The 21,299-nt window shown below is 41.8% G+C and overlaps 1 protein-coding gene across 1 annotated transcript in view; it reads left to right on the forward strand.

The window, feature by feature from the left end:
* Window positions 1-409: 409 nt before the first annotated feature.
* Window positions 410-21,299, forward strand: part of SCEL (sciellin) — a gene marked incomplete at both ends in the record, with an annotated part of 91,623 nt that continues 70,733 nt past the window's right edge. Inside the window, 7 exons of the mRNA XM_080917162.1 lie at window positions 410-452; window positions 1,177-1,291; window positions 4,474-4,533; window positions 8,204-8,266; window positions 11,711-11,749; window positions 13,912-13,986; window positions 15,639-15,704. Coding sequence (XP_080773288.1) covers window positions 410-452; window positions 1,177-1,291; window positions 4,474-4,533; window positions 8,204-8,266; window positions 11,711-11,749; window positions 13,912-13,986; window positions 15,639-15,704 — 461 coding nt within the window. The remainder of the gene's footprint in view (window positions 453-1,176; window positions 1,292-4,473; window positions 4,534-8,203; window positions 8,267-11,710; window positions 11,750-13,911; window positions 13,987-15,638; window positions 15,705-21,299) is intronic.

Genomic DNA, 21,299 nt, shown 5'->3' on the forward strand with positions numbered 1-21,299 from the left:
CACCGTGACCAAACAGTTGTCTGACTCTGTGCTGCCTCTCCTAGCTCTGGGCCAGGCACAGTGCACCGAGGTAGTGCACATTTATTGACTGAGTAAACGAATCCGTTGACAACTGAATTTAATTAGTTGCGTATTATATAGCCCCAGGGGTGTTAGACAGGCTGGGCCTCGTGCTTTTTTTTTTCATGTATGAAAAAAATAAAATGTATTCTGTGGAGCAGATACACCCTCAGATTCTGGGAAGGCACTTTATGTCAGATTTGGGACATATTTATAGGCCCTGTCAATATCGTTGAAAAATGCATCTTATCAATTAAAATGTTCCTTGAATGTTCTTAATATCATTGTTATATTTCTCATTTTCTTTTGTCTCCATTTTTTTTCTTTTAGATCCTCACTTGAATCCAGCATGTCAAATTTTTCCTCGAGAAAAAAGTCTCCTCCTGAAAACGGTAGATAATGTTTACTCAAAAATTACAAAAAGAAAACCCCTTTAAAATATAAGCGAAACAACTCATACATCATGTTTTTATTGTAGATATCTGTTGTTTGAAAACAATGGCCATATATTAACTTTGCTTAAGCTGGGCATCTTTTTTTTTTTTAAAGTAAGAAAGAGTGAGGGATGGGGAAGGGGGCGTGATGTAGATATACTACTCATGTGGAATTCTTTAAAAAAAATTTAAAGAATTTTTTAAATGCTGTAGTTTTCCAATTATGTCCTTATAAATTAAAAATAAAAACATTAAATCACTATAAAGTCTTTTTGTTGAAGAACAGTCTGTGCCCTGGTACCCGTGAGGTTCGTGAATTAAGCCATGAGTAACACAACTCACCGTAATTTACTTTGTCTTTCTAAGGCATAGTCACATTGAGCGGAATAGCCAGCTACAAACCGCGGCTGGGTTTGTCTCAGCCTGATGATCCTGCATTCCCCGGGCCTCAGATGGGGCCCGCTGAGCTGCACTGACAGTTTCAGTTGGCACCTGAGCAGTTTTAGTTGTTATCTTTGGTGATGGGGTGTGAGATTTGTTCTTTCTTGCTGGGGCGCCCTGCTTCTGAACGCTACTAGACTTGCCAGTGCAGATGAGGCCAACAAGATGCGTCTCTGAAGAACTTCTGGTTGACGCCCCACGCCCAGCTTCACTCTGCGGCTCTTTGTGTTTCTCTTCATAGATCCGAAGAGCGCCCGGGCATCTGCAATGAGACAGCAGGGTTTCCACGATGTGAACAAAAGAAGGGCTTTCTTACAGGATAACAGCTGGATAAAGAAGCTCCCAGAGGAAGAAAAGTAAGCACGGAGACCGGAGGAGGGTGGATAGGTGGAGAGGCATCTCTGTTTGGAAGATATGGCCATCGAAAATGCAGGCCTTTCCTTTGAGAGCATTTGACCATACAGTTGTAGTTGCCAATTAATCTCTATGCAAATTGACCCGGCGGCGGCGGCACGCGTTACTCGCTACCTGCCCAATGTTCTGGGTTCACGAGTGAAACACACACACACACACACACACACACACACACACACACACACACACACAGCCTTATATTTTGATGTGCCCTAAACAGCTCCAAGACTGGGCCGCTTCTTAACCTCTGGGTGGCTAACACACTGTCCCTCTGATATCCCCGACTCATTACTTACTAAAACCTATATTCCTCCTTGGCTGCCTTGGACCCACGCCTGCAGCCCTCCTGGGCCATGATCCCTGACTCTTCCATGCGGGCTATGCTTTTCCTCTGTACCTCTCGGGCCTGGTTTTCACTCCTTTCCCACCATGGTGGCTCTCCTTCCTCCTCCTTCAGTCCCTTGCCCGTGAATCCTAAAGATCCCGCCTCTGTCTTCCTGCTCAGCCACTGGCCACAGGCAACTTTATTTACCAATCAAAACCAATTTGGGGCAGGTGCCCTCAGTGTCTTAGGTGCAGATGCTTAGTAATTTTGGGGATCCAATTAACATAATACAAGTGTTAGACCAAACTTACACTACTGCATGCTCTAAGTTTTGTAAGATTTAGTAAGCGTACCTCAGCTGTACCACACACTTAAAATCTGCACTTTTAGAATTGCATTCACATTAAAAAAAAGAGTTTGATTGCCACCTACAACAGTTTCCTTGTAAACTGAAAAGCAAGCCAACCATCCCAGTTTCCAAAAGATGGCAGTTAATACCCTCTGTGATGTATTGATCATACCAGTAATTTTTCAAGTTTATTAATACAATAATAATTAAAACTTTGTACGGGCATGAATAAAATCAATAATCTCTCATCCACTTTAGTCCCACCTCACCATCTTCCTCTAGGTGGCTGGAAGAATGTGGCCTTATGTAAGGGACATTTCACAGGCTCTGAGCATTGCTTCGGCTAGCTATACATTTAAAGAACTGAAACTAAGCCCATAGGCTTCCCTCCTATTAGTAACGTAGATATATGAGAGATATTCCACTAGCCCGGCTCCATCTTAATCACTGATTAGTCACATATTATAAATTATGCATAGTCATGGATTCATTTTCTGACTTCTTTATGTGTTAAGCTCAGTGTTGGGCATCTGGTTGATGAAGTATCGCTAATTCTCATCAACATATACTGTAGGCATTATAATCTCATTTTTATAGGCTAGAAATCAATAGCTCTGAGAAGCTATGTAATTTGTCCAAATGGCCACACAGCTATTATGTGGCTGAATTGATATTTTAACACGATGTGTTGTCTTTTCACTATAGCCACGTTTTTTAACCAGAGGTAATTTAACCTGGGGAGTATTTGTCAATGTTGGGAGATATTTTTGGTCACAAAATTGGGAAAGATACCTAACACCTAGTGAACAGAAGTCCAAAGGACAGATGTACATCCTTAAATGTGCAGAGTAGACCTTGCGGTGCATAACTTCCAAACCCACAATGTTAACAAGCCACAATGTTGGGAAACTGCATTTAAGGGTACTTATTCTAAACTTCTACATACTATCCAGACATGCTTCTTTGAGGGGCATACTTACAACTGGCAATGCCAGGTTAAAAGGAAATCTTTATCTTCTGTTGTTGTGTCTTACTTAGCTACGGACACATAGTGATGTTCAGAGACTTAGTCACTGTTAGACTGAGCCCTGTCACTCCCTCCCACAGGTCTACACTTGGCTCTTCTGTGAGAGCACTTCTCTTTTACAAATGTAGACGATAATACGTTTTAGCTTTCAAGTATTTATAACGATGGGTGAAGGTAGAAACGCCAGTAAGTCATGGTTGGCGGGAATGCTGGTTCGATGCCAAGCAAGGCTTAGGGAAGCAGCTTGGGTGGCATGGCAGGTGCTGAGTGAAGGGGAAGTTGGCTCCGGTGCTTTTCTAGCTCCTACTGGCCCAGATCTGGGCTGTGTGTTACCATTGGTTTTCCGGGCAAGAATGTGCCTGGCCTCTGCTGTGCTCTCTTAGGCTGGAAGCAAGGGTCCAAGGAAGAGGCAAACTTTTTCTTGGTGGCCTTCTGAGCATGCAGGTTTGCTAGATTGTTTTCAGTTTCTCTGCTCACCTTTCTTTTTAATTACCTAGCGTGGCTTCTTTTATAGCTTTGTTATATACATGGCTCCAAAATGTTGAGTAGCGTTAATGGAGCCCATCAAGAGCGAATGTGGTGTTTCAGGCTTGGGGAGTTGGCAGGAAGAACTTGGTGCATGCCCTCTGCTGGGTTTCCAGGCCACATTAGGAAATGTTGCCTTTACTTCTGTGCCCACTCTACAATGTCAGAAGGGCATAGCTTTGGCAGTGTATGTATACCGTTCTATCACAGGGTTGACCAGTGAAGACAGGAGAGGAGAGGAAACAAAGATCTGGGTCCTAAGCCACCTTCGTCACTTGCTAAGCTTCCGATTCTAGGAAAGCCACAAAACTTTTGATGAATGACCTCACCTACTGACGACCGTAAACTGTTTGCCCTGCCTTGTTTAAGAGGTATTTGGAGGCACATGCATTCTAATGCTTTAAAAAATGGGCTTAATCTCCTATGAATGATTAATCTCCCTCATTTGAAACATTAGTATTGCTTCCCTCTATTTTGCCAAAGCAAATGGTTGAATCCATCACAATGTGCAGACATCGTGGGCTTAATTAAAGCTGAAGAATGTTTATAGAAAACATTCGCCTTTTCTTCTCGTTCAGTAGAACTAATACACACAAAGTCAATGCTCTTATGTTTCCATACTCTGGTTTTTAAAAAAACACACACAATAAACAAAGCACTGATTCACTGTGGAAATCTCATGGGACAAATGGAGTGTACCGTCAAACTAGTTTTACTCCATTCTGCTCCTGCAAGTTGTGACTGGTTAATTTAGATTTATGGTTATGCTCTTAGGCATGGAGTAAAACAAATTAGCCTTGCTTGAAGCTGTACCTCTCTCCTTTTCACTATTATTTAGTGCTTAGCAAACATGATGGCAACTTTTTTGGTGTAACTTAATTTGGGTCTTTCTCTGCAGAGATGAAAACTACGGCAGGGTGGTCCTCAACCGGCATAACTCCCATGATGCCTTAGACAGGTAAGCAAATTGCATAATTCAAAGCACAAAGATGGAGGTTTAGAGAGAAGACTTGTGCAAGCCAGATGTGTATTTGTAGGGAGTCTCGGGCTTTCTTCAACATGTGTACATGCAAAAGAAAATCTGGAATATCGTCAGGGTTTTATTCCAGAAAACGGTCCCATGTCAACTCTCAGAACTATGGCTCCGAGGAGGCTCATCCGTCATCTCATCCCATTCTGGCTCTCATAAGAACACGACCAGAGAAGACATCTTTGATGCTTAGAGAAAGGAAGGCTACAATGTAGAAGTTGCTCTGGAGTTCACAGGCTATATGGAACAGCACACGTTCTTTTGTGAGGGCTGTGGGTTTGTGGCAAAACACTGACCTCTGTGGTATTAAGTAGACCAACGAATACGAATCAACAGGAAAATGATGATAAAATGAGGACTCACAATAGTGTGAATAATTTCAGATTAATCAAGCAGATACCATTCTCATTGGTCCATGCTCATACCGCCATGCTGAGGAACACCCACACCTATAGAAGAATCTAAACATTTATCACAGTCAAGTCTCATCTGGTACAGAGGCTGGTATTCATGAACCATCAAGAAGTCTGTGATAAAGGAATGTGAACACACACACACACACACACACACACACACACACACACACACACACTTTGAAATGTATCTATGCTTGAAACTTGTGAAAATTTCTTAACCATTTTAAACTTCTTCATAGATTTGACCTGTTTCAAAGGTACCTAACTTATGATTTTATATCCTCAATACCAGCTTTTAGCTCAATGAATTTAGTGTTGATTTTATTTTATTTTAATTGGATATTCTCTGTATTTACATTTTGAATGTTATCCCCTCCTCCCCCTTGCTTACATGAAGGTGCTTCCTCTCCCAACCACCCTCTCCCACCTCAGAGCCTTGGCATTCCCCTACACCGGGAAAATGCACCTTCACTGGACCAAAGGCCTCTCCTCCCATTGATGCCAGACAATGCCATCCTCTGGGTCTCTCCATGCATATTCATTGGTTGGAGTTTTAGTCATTGAAGCTCTGGAGAGTTGTGTTGGTTTATAATGTTGCTCTTCCCATGGGGTTACAAACCCTTTCTGCTCCAGGTTTTAATTCTTGTTTAAAGTTAGTATAAAAATCAGTTTCATTGTGACATTTTATACATATATGCCATATATCTTGTTCTAATTTGTCCCTTGCCCCCACTTCCCAACTTACTACTTTTGAACATACTTTGAAAACAATTCTATTTTATAAAATAAGATATTGGTCTATCAGTATGATGACTGATTTTTCAATGGAGTTTGATTTCTTTTTCTGTAGGGATTTTCGTTTTCTGTTCTGGGGTCTGTTGACTCACCACCGGCGCCCCTGCCTTCTTCATTGTTTCAGAGAGAGCGACCTGCTTTACAGTGGGCCCTCATTTCACCAAGTAAAGAGACACTGATAATTTGAGTCAAACAATCATGGAAATGGTTCCATGCATTTAAGTAGCCTTTCTGTGGACCGCTAGAGAACACACACTCTCGCTTTAAACCATGGCAGTGAAAACTAAGCCTCGTCTTCTCAGCGTATCCACGGTACACCTTAGCATAAAGAGACCTTGATGCCATCCGTACCAGCTTCACATTTGAAATCATAGCGTTGGTTTCCTGAACTCTTCCCCTCAGTGGCCAGCATTTTAGCTAAAGCAGTTGGCCAAGCTTTTATTACGAGTAACAGGACCCCGTGGACCCTAGAGATGACCTATAACTAATACCTCAAAATGAATCTTCTTAAGAAGTATGGCAGCCCTTCCTGGAACTGCCTCAGATGACTTGGCTTGTTGCTTCTCTACCCAGCCCCAGAGGGTTTCCTGAGGTAGTCACATAGCCACTTTGGAGCATCTGTTCTGTTCTGGGAGCACAGAGACTCATGCAGCAGCCTTGGCCATTAAGATGCTCTAACACAAATGAAGGAGATCATGAGCTACAATAACGTAGTTCACCATAAGAAGTGGCTATTGCACAGACAAAGGTGTTTTGGGAACAGAGAAAAAGGAGAGATGGCTTTGGCCCGAATAATCTCAGAGCCCACCAAGGAAGTGGTCTTTGGTGGATGCCACTGTCCAGAGAATGAGGAAGTTTTAAGTGAGGCTGGTTGGCTGGCACAGAGGAAGGCTTCCCAAAAGAGGTGAGATTGCCGAGGCAGAGACTGAATTAACATATTCTTATCACCTTAGATAACAGCGTCCTACTATCTGAAACTAGAAGATCTCCCTGCCTATTTCACTTAGTCATGCCAAATCAACTTGATAGCATCCATGGAACATCCTTGGGTCCAGGCAGTGAGCTGAAATCTGGATCCTAAACAGCTCCAGCTTCCATTGAATTTTTATTCCAGTTGAAGGTGGGGGAGGAGGGATGGAAGTAAAGAACAATAAACGTTGCTCTAAGTCCTCACAAAGTTTGCTCTCTGTAGGTCACGTGACTTCAGGAAGCATTACTTCCTGCTAAGAGAAGACTTAATCCAGCCAAAAACTGAAAGCTTTTGTGAATGGGCTGGTTTTTATTTTCTACAGGGGGCCTTTTGGCGGAAGTCAGCCTAAGTCACCCCACTCACTGTATTTGAGCAATAATCTTCTTTTTCTGCCTTCTCTGTAATATTCCATTGGCCCATTTACAAATGTTCATGTCTGTTTATCCTCCAGAGCCCAGGCCAAACTTTACCTTATCAGGAAATCCTCTGATATTCACATCTAAAATTTGTTTTTAAATTATGATTTTCTTGAATTTTACCCCCTCTTTTATAACATCAAACACTTTTTGCCTTTGGATATATGTCTTTAATTTCTCCTTCTAGTCCCGAGTGGGTAAACAGGATGCATTTTTGGCTAATAAAATGTTTGTATATTGTCTACTTCCAAACACTTGCATTGAAAATAAATATACTACTTTGAGTTCAAACATAAACCAAGAATTGCAAATACAGTAAATCATCCTGTAATCTCCACAAAGCCTGCTGTCCATGGTAACAGGACACTAAAGGGTTCCTTCTATTTGATCAGTTGGATAAAGGTTTCTTCTCTTCCTCCATTTCTCCTGTTCCCCCTTCTTGTTCCTCTCCCATCTCCCCCTTTACACGTTTATCATCGCATCTCTCACTTTATTGTTTCTTTCTGGGGTTTCTGTTCCTTCTTTGCCCGTTTTGCTCCAAGTGTTTGGCTTTTGTGCCTGTCCATGGTGCTGAACGTTAAGGAAGGCGTTTTTTAGTTTAATTAAGATGCCAGAGCATCTATTAAAACTCGGAAAGAATACACAAAGATAGTTCCTGTTCTGTAGAACCGACGCTGAAAGAGCTGTCGAGAGTTGACCACCATTCTCATTTGTTTCGTACATCCTTAATTTCAGTGTGCATATGTTACACTTCGGTATATGAAAGTATGAAAAAAATCATCAGAACTAATAAAGTATCATTTATGAGCAGTAGGAATTGAATTGCCCTAATTAATTCTATCCTAGTCAAAATTTGGAAGACTTGTATATATCTTTCACTGGTAACATGTGCCCTTCCTAGACAAATAGGTCGACATTTCTTCACATTTATGATAGATTTTATAAGCTATGTCTTGTCATTTATCTTGTCGTTTATCTCTTGGTAATTATGTTCTCTACAGGAAAATAATGGACGAGCCAAGAGCCACAATCAGCCGGTACAGATCTGAGGACATGCTGGACAGGTGAGATGCTTGTGAGCCACGTTAGTGCTTAAAACCACTATGTGCTAGCATTGCGCCCCATCCTTACAATGCCTCTGGGCGGGGGGGGGGGTGGCAGTCTTTACTGGAGTGTTCTTTTCACTGGTGCTATCTTATCTCAAAAAACAGAAGCCTCTGAAGACTGAATTGTCACCTCAACACACAGAAACTTAGCTAGATATATTCTCTTCTAGAAGTCTAGATTTTAGGGAAAAGTAGATAAATTTGGAAGATTGTGACTTGGCTGGATATACCCAGCATGGAACTTGTTAGTTCAGTTTAAACTGAAGAATATCAGTCCTTATTCCAATCCGGGTTCTTCTGCTCTGGTGCTGGAGAAACTGCAGCTTCCGGGGAACTATTTGTAAATGCACACATTTCTCTTAGAAACACGAATTGCACTAAAGAATCTTAATAAATAATCTTTGGCATGAAAACAATGATTTTGAAGCAAGAGATTAATTTGAAAAGACTAGGTTAGGGATCCCCCTAGTGTTCTGCTGTGGAAATAAAGCTTTCCTTTGATCCTTTAAATAAATGAATTTATTTCTTTGAAATAAATGTTGCATGCAACTTATTTCGATGGTCTTCTCTCTCCCTTCACACCCAGATCCATCCCTTCCACACACTGTCTCTGTTACTTTTTTTTAGTTATTTTGATAAAACGGTATGACCAAGGCAACTTATAAATGAACACATATAATTTGGCTTCTGGTTTCAGAGGGTTAGAGTCCATACGGCATAGTGAAGGGACAGCTGAGAGCTCACAGCTTGGTCACAACCACGAGGCAGAAGAAGGGAGAGCATTCTAGGGATGTTGCTCGTGCCGAGCCCTGGTGACTCGCCCCCTTTACCTCCTAACCCTTCCCAAAAGGTCCACCAACTGGGGACCAATTAATCAAACAGATGAGCTCTGGAGACTGTTGCCGTTCAAAGCACCACATTTACTCAACTTTATGTTTTGTTCCCCCCCCCCACACACACCTGTCAAAAATAATTCGTGTTGATGTTGAGTCTCCCACTAGAGTGAGGTCAACTTTTCAGAGGGTAGTAGTAGAGAAAAACTGTCTCCTTCAAAGAAGCTAACAGTTGCCAATAGCCCTATGGCTAGGAGTCTAACTCCTGTCCAGTTCCCATCCTCAGATGCTGGGACCTGGTCTGGTTTGGGCTCATCCAGGATTTACGCAGCTTCTGTGAAGTTACATGTGCACCTGCCCTGCTGTGTCATGAACACACAATTCCCTTGTGGCTATCCACTGCTTTTTTAAAAAAAATTAAAAATTCCTTACTCTCTCTCTCTCTCTCTCTCTCTCTCTCTCTCTCTCTGTGTGTGTGTGTGTGTGTGTGTGTGTGTGTGTTCCATTCAGGGCTGAGCATTTTGCAGTTTCTTGTTCTCTGCACCTTTGCCAGTTGTGGGTTGCTGTGTTACTCACTATCTCCTGCAAAAGAAGCTTCTCGGGTGCATTGATGTATGGTTATACAGAGCAGGTTTAGTAACGTCCTTCTAAGCAGAACAATAGGCTCTCTTCTAGGACCCAACCTAAGTCGATCTGTTGGAATAAACTAATTTGTTAAGATAGGATGATTTTACTCCATCCCTCCTTCCCCCCAAGCCTAAATGGTTTAATACAATAGAGAATGGCTTGGTTCGTGAGAATCTAGCATCAAAGGAGTGAGTGATTCAGGCAGCCAAGTTCTTTATATGCCCTAATGCTGCCACCTGCAATCCATGGTGTCAAAACTGCAGGACAGGAGACAGAAAGAGCATAAAATGTATGCAGGCAACCCTACAGTGGATAGAACGTGGTAACAATATTTCTATCCACACTCTTTAAAACCCAGTCAAATAATCTCAACCTAATGATCGATGTAAGTTGGTAAATGTGGTTTCTGTCTGCTTGGGAGAAAAAGAAAATAATTTTGGCAAACACAAGTCATTATGCAACAGAGTTTTTTTTTTAAAAAGACTATGCAGTATTTTATACCTTTTACCAATGTAGGACATATAATTGCAATACACACACACAAAATCACTGCACTATAAAAATACGAATAGTCCCAGGTGAGTTTCAACCCCAATGAGTCTGGAAGGTGAACAGTGCACACTCAGAATCCAAAGTGATGTCAAGGCGACCTCACTAGCCTTTTTTTTTTTTTTTTTTTTTTTACTTTTAAATACCCCGTAAAATGTTACACATAGAAATCAGATTTTTTTTATTTATAAAAAGTGATTAAATATAAAATTGTTTAGGCATTAGAGAGAATCTGCAAGTCTGACAAGTAGTTCATGCAGACTTCCGTGTTGTGATGTGGAGTATCAGACAGAGGCAGCTCGAACCTCCAATAACCCACCAACCATCGGGAACCAGTGCACACTACATTGGGAAAGGTCTCAGATATCTTTTCTAAGTGTTATTCATTTTCACGTAACAACTCACCATCACGCTTAATGCGTTTTTGTAAATCCTGCCCTCTCTATATTGAACAATGAATTCTTTGGGCATTTCTTTCATATATGCATGCAAGTGTTTTCATATTCACAGTCACACCTTCCTGCAACTCCTCCTAATCCACCTCTTGTCCTCAATGTCCTTTTAACATTTTTATTTATTCATTTTATACTCATGGATGCTTTGCCTGCATGTTTGTCTGCGCACCGTGTACGTATGAAGGAGGACCAGATGAGGGTGTGAGCTGCCATGTAGGTGTTGGGAACTGAACCTAGATCCTCAGGAAGAACAACCAGTGCTCTTGACTGCTGCCCTGTCCCCGTGTGTTTACTGTTTCTTGTATAGCACACATCATTGGTGCGGCCCTTGCGTATGGCACCATCTACTGGAACAGGGTCGGCCGACAAGGAACGGCACTCAAAGAAAAACTGCCACTCTAGAAACCATTGACTGTCGATGCCTCCTCAGCTGGGGGTGAGGGCTTGGATCTCCTATTTGTTCTAGAATAGCCTCTGGCTTGATCTGGCACAGCCTTGTGCAGGCCACATTACCTTGTATAGTTTTAGAATGATATCTCTCAAGTAAAAACCTTTGATCTTACTCATGATAGAATAAAATGTTGCCTGGCTTACAAACCTAGGGCTTCCACTGCTGTGGGCCCTTATTCTTACTTCGAGCATGTCTCTGTTAAGGTGTCAAGGTTATTGATTTTTACATTGGTATTGCTAAGAAAATTATGGAGGCTAGCATCTTCAGACATTGGACTTAAAAATGAATTTTCTGAAGAAAAAGTATCTTGAGAACTAGTACAGGAGATTTAAGCATCATGAGAGCATCTCACCAAATTTTTTTTTCAAATAGTTATGGGTTTTCTTCCTCTCAAGAAACCTTTAGCTCTTCCTAGTAACTTCAGATTCACGGGCAAGCAGAAATAAGGGAAGCACTGACTTGGTTTTCACCAGTTTCTTTCTTCTAGAACGCTGTCCACGTTTAGAACACCAGAATCAACCAAGACGTAAGTACTTTCTTAACTGGTGTGCGTTTCCTCATGTGCCTTTAAAAACAACCAAGGTTTCCCACCTCAGGCAGTGCCATTGGAATAGAACCACAGCCCTGTGCTGTTGGCAGACTTAGCAGCAGAGACGAGCCAAAAGGCATCAAGGAATCCAGTACTTTCTGGTTGGAATTGTACCCTAAGAGCTTACCTAACATTACTCTAGCCAGTCACTAAAGCCTAGATCAATGCCTTTAGTTTTATATTTTAAAATGGGCTCAGGGCTGGAGGACTGGCTTCGTAGTTAAGAGCCCTGGATGGTCTCTCGGGGCGTCCAGATTCATTGCCAGCGCCCACGTAGCCATTTACAACCCCCTGTAATTCCAGTTCTAGGGGATCTGATGCCTTCTTCTGGCCTCCCCTGGTACCATGCATGTAAGTGGTGCATAGAAATACAGGCAGGCAAAAAAGCCACACACACACACACACACACACACACACACACACACACTCACACACTCACACATTCACACACACATACACACACATACATACATGCACACACACACTCACACACACACACACTCACACTCACACATTCACACACACATACACACACATACATACATGCACACACACACACTCACACACACACACTCACACTCACACATTCGCACACACATGGACACACACATACATACATGCACACACACACACTCACACATACACACACATACACAAACACACACACACACATTCACACACACATACACACACATACATACATACATGCGCACACACACTCACACTCACACATTCACACACACATGCACACACACATACATACATGCACACACACACACTCACACATACACACACATACACAAACACACACACACACACACACACACAAGAATGGACTCTGTCTTTCTCCCATTTCTTAGGCAACCAACTCTTCCTCACTGCACCTCATCCTCTTCCCCAACACCCGCACACCAGTGCCTCTCCCTCAGTGCTGAATCATGAGATATCAAATATATTTCCTCCGCATATACACCTGGTGTTTATAAACAACACAAATTAGATAAACTTTTTAAATGTAGTTACTTTAAAACCTATATTTATACATAACTTTTTATGGTGGATCCCAATTTTATTCTGTAAAGCAGACCCCCGGTCATTGCCATTTTAATTAATTAATTATTAAGTAATTTGTCTACATCCCAAATGTTGTTTCCTGTCCCAGTCTCTCCCTCACCAAGACTCTCCACTCCATCCCCCATCTTCTTCTCTGAGAATGTGGGACTAACCCTGGGTCTCCCCCACACTGGCACATCAAGTCTCTGCCAGCTTAGGTGTGTCCTCTCCCACTGAGCCATAAAAACTGAGCTGTGTGCCTGCTACACATGTACTAGAGGACCTCCAGCCTGTGTGTGCTCTTTGCTTGGTATTGCTTTTCTTCCTTCCTTCCTTCCTTCCTTCCTTCCTTCCTTCCTTCCTTTCTCCCTCCCTCCCTCCCTCTTTCTCTTTCTCTTTCTCTTTCTTCCTTTCTTCTTTTCTTTCTTTCTTTCTTTCTTTCTTTCTTTCTTACTTTCTTTCTTCCTACCTTTCTTTCTTTCCTTTGAGGATCTGAATATATTAATAAATGCCAAGTGGAGATTACAAATGTGCATCCTTCATTTTTTTTCTTAAGATCTTATTTCTAGTGCAAAAGCAGAGGTGATTCTGTCAACATGGCAGGATTGTGAGGTGAAGAGAAAACAAACCCATAGCCTGTCACACTGTTTAGCCTGAATGCCATGTGATTAACACCATGCATTAATGACTTTCTCAGTCTTTTTATCTTTTAACCAGTTGTGTAAGAGTCTGATTGTGTACAGAACATGTTAACTAAGGGAGAGCATTTTTTTCTTACTGCTTTTCAATCCTCAAGTCAGATATTTTATTGTAGATGGACAGTAGGGGTGGATATGGGTAGATTATAAGATATTTCAAATGCCACGTGTGCGCATGTGTGTGCATGTGTGTGCATGTGTGAGTGCATGTGTGTGCATGTGTGTACTTGTGTGTGTATTTGTGTGTGTGCGTGTGTGTGTATGTGTGTGCTTGTGTATGTGTGTGTGTGTGTGTGTGTGTGTAGAGGCTGGAGGGGGTGATGACCTATTGCTCTGTTCATTAAACAGGCCAGCTGGCAGCTTCTTCAATGCACCCACTACTGCCCCTTCAACCCCTGCTACCACTCCTGTGAAGAAAAAGAGGTAAGATGGGTACCCCTCTCTGCCTCTTGCTAACATCCTGCAAAAGACTTCTCCTTATTGACTGCCAGTTCAGCCCCCACCCCATCCCACCCCGTGGCTTGAAGATGTGGCTGGAACTTTTTTTCCCAAATATTAGAGTATCTTTAGGACTTTGAAACTATAGGTCATGATTTTATGCTTCTGCTACCTTTAGTTTTATGTAGTTGGTACTGAAGCCAAAGCTTGTGTACTCTCAAAAGCACTCTACAACTGAGCTATTCCACACTCCTCCAGGTGACTTTGGTGGTGAGCTCCCATCTTTAGAGCTGTAGTACTTTAAGTGAGCATTCATAGAGTTGTGCTACAGGGAATGGCTTCACTTAAATCATGGTTGGTGAATAATCACACACTACCTGTATACACCTACATACAGGTTTCCTCTTTTCTCTATACACTAGGCTAATTCTACATCAAAGCAGACTAAAGGCTCTTTCTGGGTACTTCATTCTGTTCCCTTTGTTCGTTTAGAGGCTAGAGTTTAGACAATTTAATTTTTATTTTCAGTATATACATATGGTTTTATGTTACACATAAAACTAAAAATAAACCTATGTGACAGAGTATGTACTCCTAAGTACTTACCCAAAGGAGTCTAAACCAGCATATTCCAGACAAATGGGAGGGAGGAAGCCTAATAGAGAGAGGTAATAAGGGTAGAAGGAAATACTCTCAATGGACAGTAGATTCCTGTGTGGAAATATTTAGTTTCTTAAAATCAAAATGAGCACACTCAAATACACCAGGGCTCACTCCAGCACAAGCTCACAAGAACTGAGCTGCTGAAAGCATTCTAGGTATCCAGCAGTGGAGGGATGGATGCAGAAAAAGTGGCATATAACACGATGGGATGTCATTTCTTTCTCTTTTCCTCCTCCCCCTCTTCCTCCTCCTCTTCCCCCTCCTTCTTCTTCTTGCCAAAAAGCTATGGCTACATTGAAGTTATTTCATCTGGAGATGCTTGCATTAAGCAATTCAAGCCGGTTTACTTTAGATATGTTGGCCAGAATTCCTCGTTTCCTAGCTCACTATCCCCAGCCCACGTCCCCCATCCATTTTGTCTTTTTTATCTTGCCTTCTCAGCAGGGCCCTTGGCCATAGTGGGAGCTATATGAAATTATAACCCCGCATTACTGCACTATAAGGTCATCTTTCTAACAGATGTTGAAGCTGAGGTTAGCACTGTTGTGGCATCCATTTCTGCTTTAATGTCGTCGTCAGAGTGCTTCAGCGGTTAACTGTAGAATAAAGTTGGCACTTTGTTATGAACTTGATCAGGAAGATAGACAAAGGAAGGACAGCGAGCTGGCACAGAGACCTGCAGCTAGACTTAACAGCTGCTATTCCTTTCATGATTTTACGTTGTAAAGAAATGTCCATGTGTTTGGTGTCAAAGGAAATGAACAAAACAGTTCACTTGGGGGAAAAAATGTAGCCTAAAGTATAGGGTCCTTTCTTTCTATTTCATTTATGAAATTTGGTTATTTTATTTCTAAGGCTTTCTGTAAAAATTGTCTTGCTGCATTTTTAGCTCTCGACCGTCTTCCTGCCCCAAGACATGGGATGGGATCAGCCATTCAAACACCGTGGTTATGTTTGATGTCATTTCTTAACAGACAGTCCTGGTTCCCACCACCACCTCCTGGTCACAATGCCTCTCCAAGCGCAGGAGCCATCAGAAGGTAAGGGGAGGTGTCAGAGGTCACTGATATACCACTGATGGGAATGTGTATTGGTCAGTGACAGCGTATAATTGTTTTTGAATAAATTGATGGCAGTTTTGTGAACCCTGAAGAAGACAGGGCCCAGTGGGAATGAGGTCAGGCTTGCCAGCACCCTGGGTGAGAACTCTGGCAAGCTGTGAGGAGTGAGGAGGCCCCTGTATTAGTTTGCAATGGTTTCCGTGACAGAGCACTACAAAGGTAGTAGAAGAAAGTGAAACGTGTCACCTCCCTGTGAGAGATCAAGATGTGGGCAGGACCTGCTCCCCCTGAGAGCTATGAGAGATACCTGCTCTCCTAAGTAGCTGCTGGCTTTCTGGCCATCGCTGACGTCCCCTTGTCTTCACAGTCTGACTCCCTGTCACCTGCCACCTTCGCATGGCACCCTTTCTATGCAAAGAGCTGAGCACAAATTTCTTTTGCTTTAAAGAACATCAGAGCTTTTGGATCAGGGCTCCATCTTATTCCAGTCTAACCTCATATTAACTTAAAATACCTGAAAAGACCCTGCTCCCCCCAAATTCCACGTTCTCTGGAAGTCTACATGGGAATCTCGAGGGACACAATTCCACTTCCAACAGTCAGAGGGAGAGAACTGAGGCAGATTTCAGGCTGGGGCACAATTGGGGGTCCATCTGCTTCAAGACCCAATGACAAGTGGGGGTATGAATGACAAATTCCTTGTAAGCACAGCGTGATAAACAAGAAGTGTTTGAGGTGGTCTGTCTGCACTTGTTCTTTTCGTCGTAGACCTCACTCTGCAGTCTCCAGGCAGGGCATGCCAGCAGTTCAACAGTTAGTAGACCAGCCATTGTGTCCAATGCCATTCTGAACTATTGGATTCTCTTGGTGAACAAAACACAGAGCCTTTGTCTTGGATTTTAGAAAAGTGTTTTCTACAAGTGTTGAGTTCCTATGGTGTATGTCACACAGGAGGGAGCCATGGCCTCCGACTGATTTTTATTTTAGATTTGCATTCTGATATCCAACATTTTTCCATGTCAGAAGCCAAAATATCTTCACCAAAATAATTCCATATTTCAATGGGGTTTTTGAACTGCTTATAACTGTGATACTTATGTGTGTATAATATAATATTGGCACTTTCCTAAATGTTCATCTGCCACACACAGTGTCTCTCATTTCCAAATGATGGAAATTTGTAGAAATAGAAATTCTTTAATATATCCTTTAATGTCCTTTAACATCACTGGATCTGTAGATATATAAATTAACTGTGGTTGGTCAAAGAAATTTTTACTTTTCCACATCTTTCTATTTACTTATACATAGACATGATGTGTCAATAAAGTTATAGAACACATTTAATAACCGTAATATGGAAGAACATCCACTTTCTCTTAAAATGTTATATTCTTAGACATGTGTGTGTGTGTGTGTGTGTGTGTGTGTGTGTGTGTGTGTGTATCCAGATACTATATGAATAGCCAAGTATGACTATATTTCTAGCGAAAAGCATCCCTTCCCCTCAGGGTACCAGATAATTGCTCCATAGACAATCACATTTCTCTTCGTTGGTTAAAGTGTCCCCCACCCCCACCTCCAAGAATCAGGAGAGTCATTTAACTTTTCTACGATAGGCAACAAATGGTATTTTTGCTAGAAGTATTTATTAGATATTTCCAAAATAACTTAATGTTGGTCCATTCTTCCTGCTTCTGGTATTAATATAAATTATCATCACAACGGGCAAGTGATTATATAACTTTGTGGGCGTGGTTTGCTCAGAGCGGGCAGCCCAGGCTTTCAGCCACAGCAATTCAGCAATTGGCTGGCTGTGTTTTTACAAGGAGGATGAAATGGATAACAATGCTCTGTTTAAAAGTCTGGCTCAAATCCATAGCACTAGAAGGAAGGAAATGGGATTGTTGTTTTTATTGATCAGTGGGGCTCTCGGCTCCTGTTTAGGATCATGGGTGTTTACGGAATGCCCAAACTGAAAGGCTTCTCGGATGTGGCGAGGTAAGACTGGGCATACCAGTGGGCTCGACTCTAGCAGCATAGGTGCTTTGGGGTTAGGTACAGTGTCTTCTTTAATGTCTTCAAAGCCAGTGCCTTCCCAGGGTTGATAAGTAGACTTCGTAGTAAATACCAAGAAAAAATAGGGGGAGCAATTATTAATGACAAAAGCGAGTGAACGCAACAAAAACAGATCTCTGTCCCCATAGGAACCAAAGTGAATGAAAGTAGGTCAGAGACAGATAAAAGTGGGGGGGGGGGCTGTGATTTTAACACCAGTTCTGAGCATAATGCTGAAGTATTTCTCTTTATCTTTCATGATGCACTGGGATCCTCTCCCTTTCTCCTCCCTGGCCTCTGTTCTCAAAGCCCTGTCTGGCTGCCTCGCTGTGAGTTCTGTGCCATTGCTCAGGCTTTCATGGCACAGTCTGTCCCTGAGATGTTTCATCTTCGCCCTCCTCTCGATGTTGTATACTTATGCATCCTCCAAGCATCCACCATTCCAAGAGACAGTCTGTCTCCGAACATCACCCCCTCTGCAGCCTTTAACATCACAGATGATACCCTTTCTTGTTAGTCCCCTCTTTAACTTGATGTGCTAGCCAGCCAATCAAATCCATTTGTGTTTAGATTGAAAACTTGCTCTGGCCCGCATAAACTGGAACAAGGATTTGTTTTCCTAATGAAGGTCATGATTTCATACTTTTTTTGTCTGTCTAACATCTTTCTTTATACATGGATGCTTATGCTTATGACTGTCAGTTTATCTGCGTGTGTATGCTAACTTTTAGGTCTACATCTATAACTGTATCTGTATCTACATATTTAAACAAGGCCAGCAAGATCAGATATACTTTAAACAATCACCTACCAGTCTGAAAGGACATTTAAAATAAGGTTTAAAAAAAAAAGTCACATTTATCCCAGGTATGGTGTTACCTTTCTGTAATCCCAGCCCTTGGGAGGTAGAGGCAGGTGAATCTCTGAATTTAAGCCCAGGCTGGTCTACATAGAGAGTTCCAGGATGAGCTAGACCAGGAAGGACCCTGTCCCAAACAAAACCAACTATGCAACAAATCACATTTATAGCTAAATAAAAACGTACATATTTTTAAAAAGTAAATAAAAAAACCCATAAACAAACAACAAAAACAAACCAACCCCCAAACCCTCACATGTTCTGAGGTTTTTATAGTCATGTTACTGAAACATTCCCCATAACTGAGTCTGGGCTCTCTTCCTGAGCTGCATGCAAAGCCCTGAAAACCAATAATGAACAAAAGCATAAGCAATAAAGCAAAATGTCTTTTACAGAAGAAAATGCGAATGGCACAAAAGACCAATTTGAAGTTCTGAGATACAACCCTGAAATGCTCCAAGTAGTTTTTAAGGCTCAAGAATAGAATTCGGTAAAAGATCTGATTCGGTAGGGCTTTGCTCTGATCAATGAAAAGAAAACAAATGTTCTCACAGTTGAAAATAAATTGTGATAAATTAATTGTTTAAGTCATGTAACTGATGCTCACAACTTTGCTTTAGTTTCAATAGTTTCTTAAGTAAAAATTTCAAGACTAAATAAAATAACATTTCCTAAGAAAATGATAATTTTCTGTTCCACATCCAGTAGTCTTTAAAATGAAGGGTTCAGGCATAAATAATTAAACAAACTAGAAAGCAAAAATAAAAAACTATGAAGGCTTTTTGTTTGGGATAAATATTAAGGAGACAAATTTAGCAGAGGACAACATGTAAACTTTGCCTAAGCAAGCCCACTTCCTCTTTCCAACCGATTTCTGAGGTTGCTCTCGGTCAAGGTGCTGCTCACCAGACAGTCAATGTTGCTTTGAAACACTAATAACCAGCCTCATGTTTTGCATTATCAAGATATGTCAACAGGTTTATATTCTCTGACGTTTTATCTGATGCGATCTGCACAAATATTGTTCTTTTATTTTTTTCAAGGCTCAATAAAAAATTAGTTTTATTAGCTATTCTTTATTGCATTCATCTGTCTGCTCTGCCCCCGGGATCAACCTTTACTGTTTTCTCTTTATTCAAATCTTTCATCTTAAAAACACTGTCTTTGACATTTTTCTGGGCAGATTGTCCAAATCCATCCAGTTGGCACTCTTTCCCTTTATCCTGCCAATGGTTTCTGGCTGCGTTTCACTGGTTTCCATTATCTTCAGTTCTTGGGAACGGTTCTCCCTCGGGTGACCGATGGCCTGGGTGATAATCAATGTCCTGCTGACCCAGCAGATCCTGCAGACTGGTCCCTTCACATTGCTCACCTACACTGCTCTCTCAAAACCATATTAACCACCCCCAAAACACGCTTCTAGATTTTCTTTTATGTTAAATAATTCTCCCTCAGTCGCCTTTTCTTCTTCAGACCCTATACCAAGTCATTATGTGTAGGTGTACCTAAAGCCAAAAGCCACCTCCTCCCCTCCCCTCATGGCTTCCTGTGCTCCCACCTTCAGCGCCAGTCAAGGCCAAGATGTCAAAGGTCACTTGTTCCTCCAGACTTTGCCGGTTCTCATTGAAGACTCACCTGGTTGCTTGACTTTTTTTGCTTAAAAGTCTCAAAACAACTGGATACACAGCTCATTTATGATATTTGTGATTTACTGAACCCTTATCTTTCACCTTAGTTAATACCACCACCATTTCCAGCTATTCCACCTTAGAGCAACTCCTTCTTGTTTCTTTCTGTTGCTGTGATAAAATAACCTTGACAAAAATCAACTGGGGCATGAAGGAGTTTTGTTTCATCTTACAATCCCAGGGTACCATCATGGAGAACTCTAGGCAGAAGCTTCAAACATCTAGTCATACTGTGACCTTGGTAAAAGACCATGGAGAAGTGAATGCTGTCACATTTACCTGCTTGCTTTCTCTTGCCTTTTCTGCATTTATACATCTCAGGATACCTTATCTAGGGGATGGTGCCACCCACAGTGGGCTGGGGCTTCTTACATTAATTAGCTTAATTAAGACAGTTTCCAGAAGATATTGGCCCCACTGGCCAATTCAATGTAGAAAATCTCCCATTGAGATTTTCTTCTCAGGGGATTCTAGATTGTGTTTCAGTTTGCCATGGCAGAAGTTGAAGGTTTCTCACAATCTTCCTATTTAACTATGTCTACCTGGTGCATAAGCAGACCTGGCACCATGCCTTCTAAATGCATTTGACATCTAGTTGCTGCCTATTATTTATATCACTTTGAACCCTGTCTTCCCCGGATTATGACAGTAGGGGACCTCTTTCTAGACTCCTTTCCCTTATACCCACCCTTTCCTCCTCTATATAAAAGACAAGTTATATTTATAGAAACAATAGTAGCCAGACCGCCTCACCTTCCTAAGTAACAATTACAGTAATTTTACATTATCCTAGAAAAAATGGTCCAGGCCCTTAGCAGGACTACTTGCATTTGCTTGACCCCCATCTGTCATGGGTCCCCCTTGTTTGGTTCAGTGACTTAATTGGTTGCTTATTCCATTCTCTACATTGCAACAAGCTGCAGGATACCCAGCCTTTCTGCCTTGAATACTATCCGAGACACTAAAGTG

The sequence above is a fragment of the Micromys minutus genome (genome assembly GCF_963924665.1).
Source record: "Micromys minutus genome assembly, chromosome: 5".
In the NCBI taxonomy this organism is placed as follows: domain Eukaryota; kingdom Metazoa; phylum Chordata; class Mammalia; order Rodentia; family Muridae; genus Micromys; species Micromys minutus.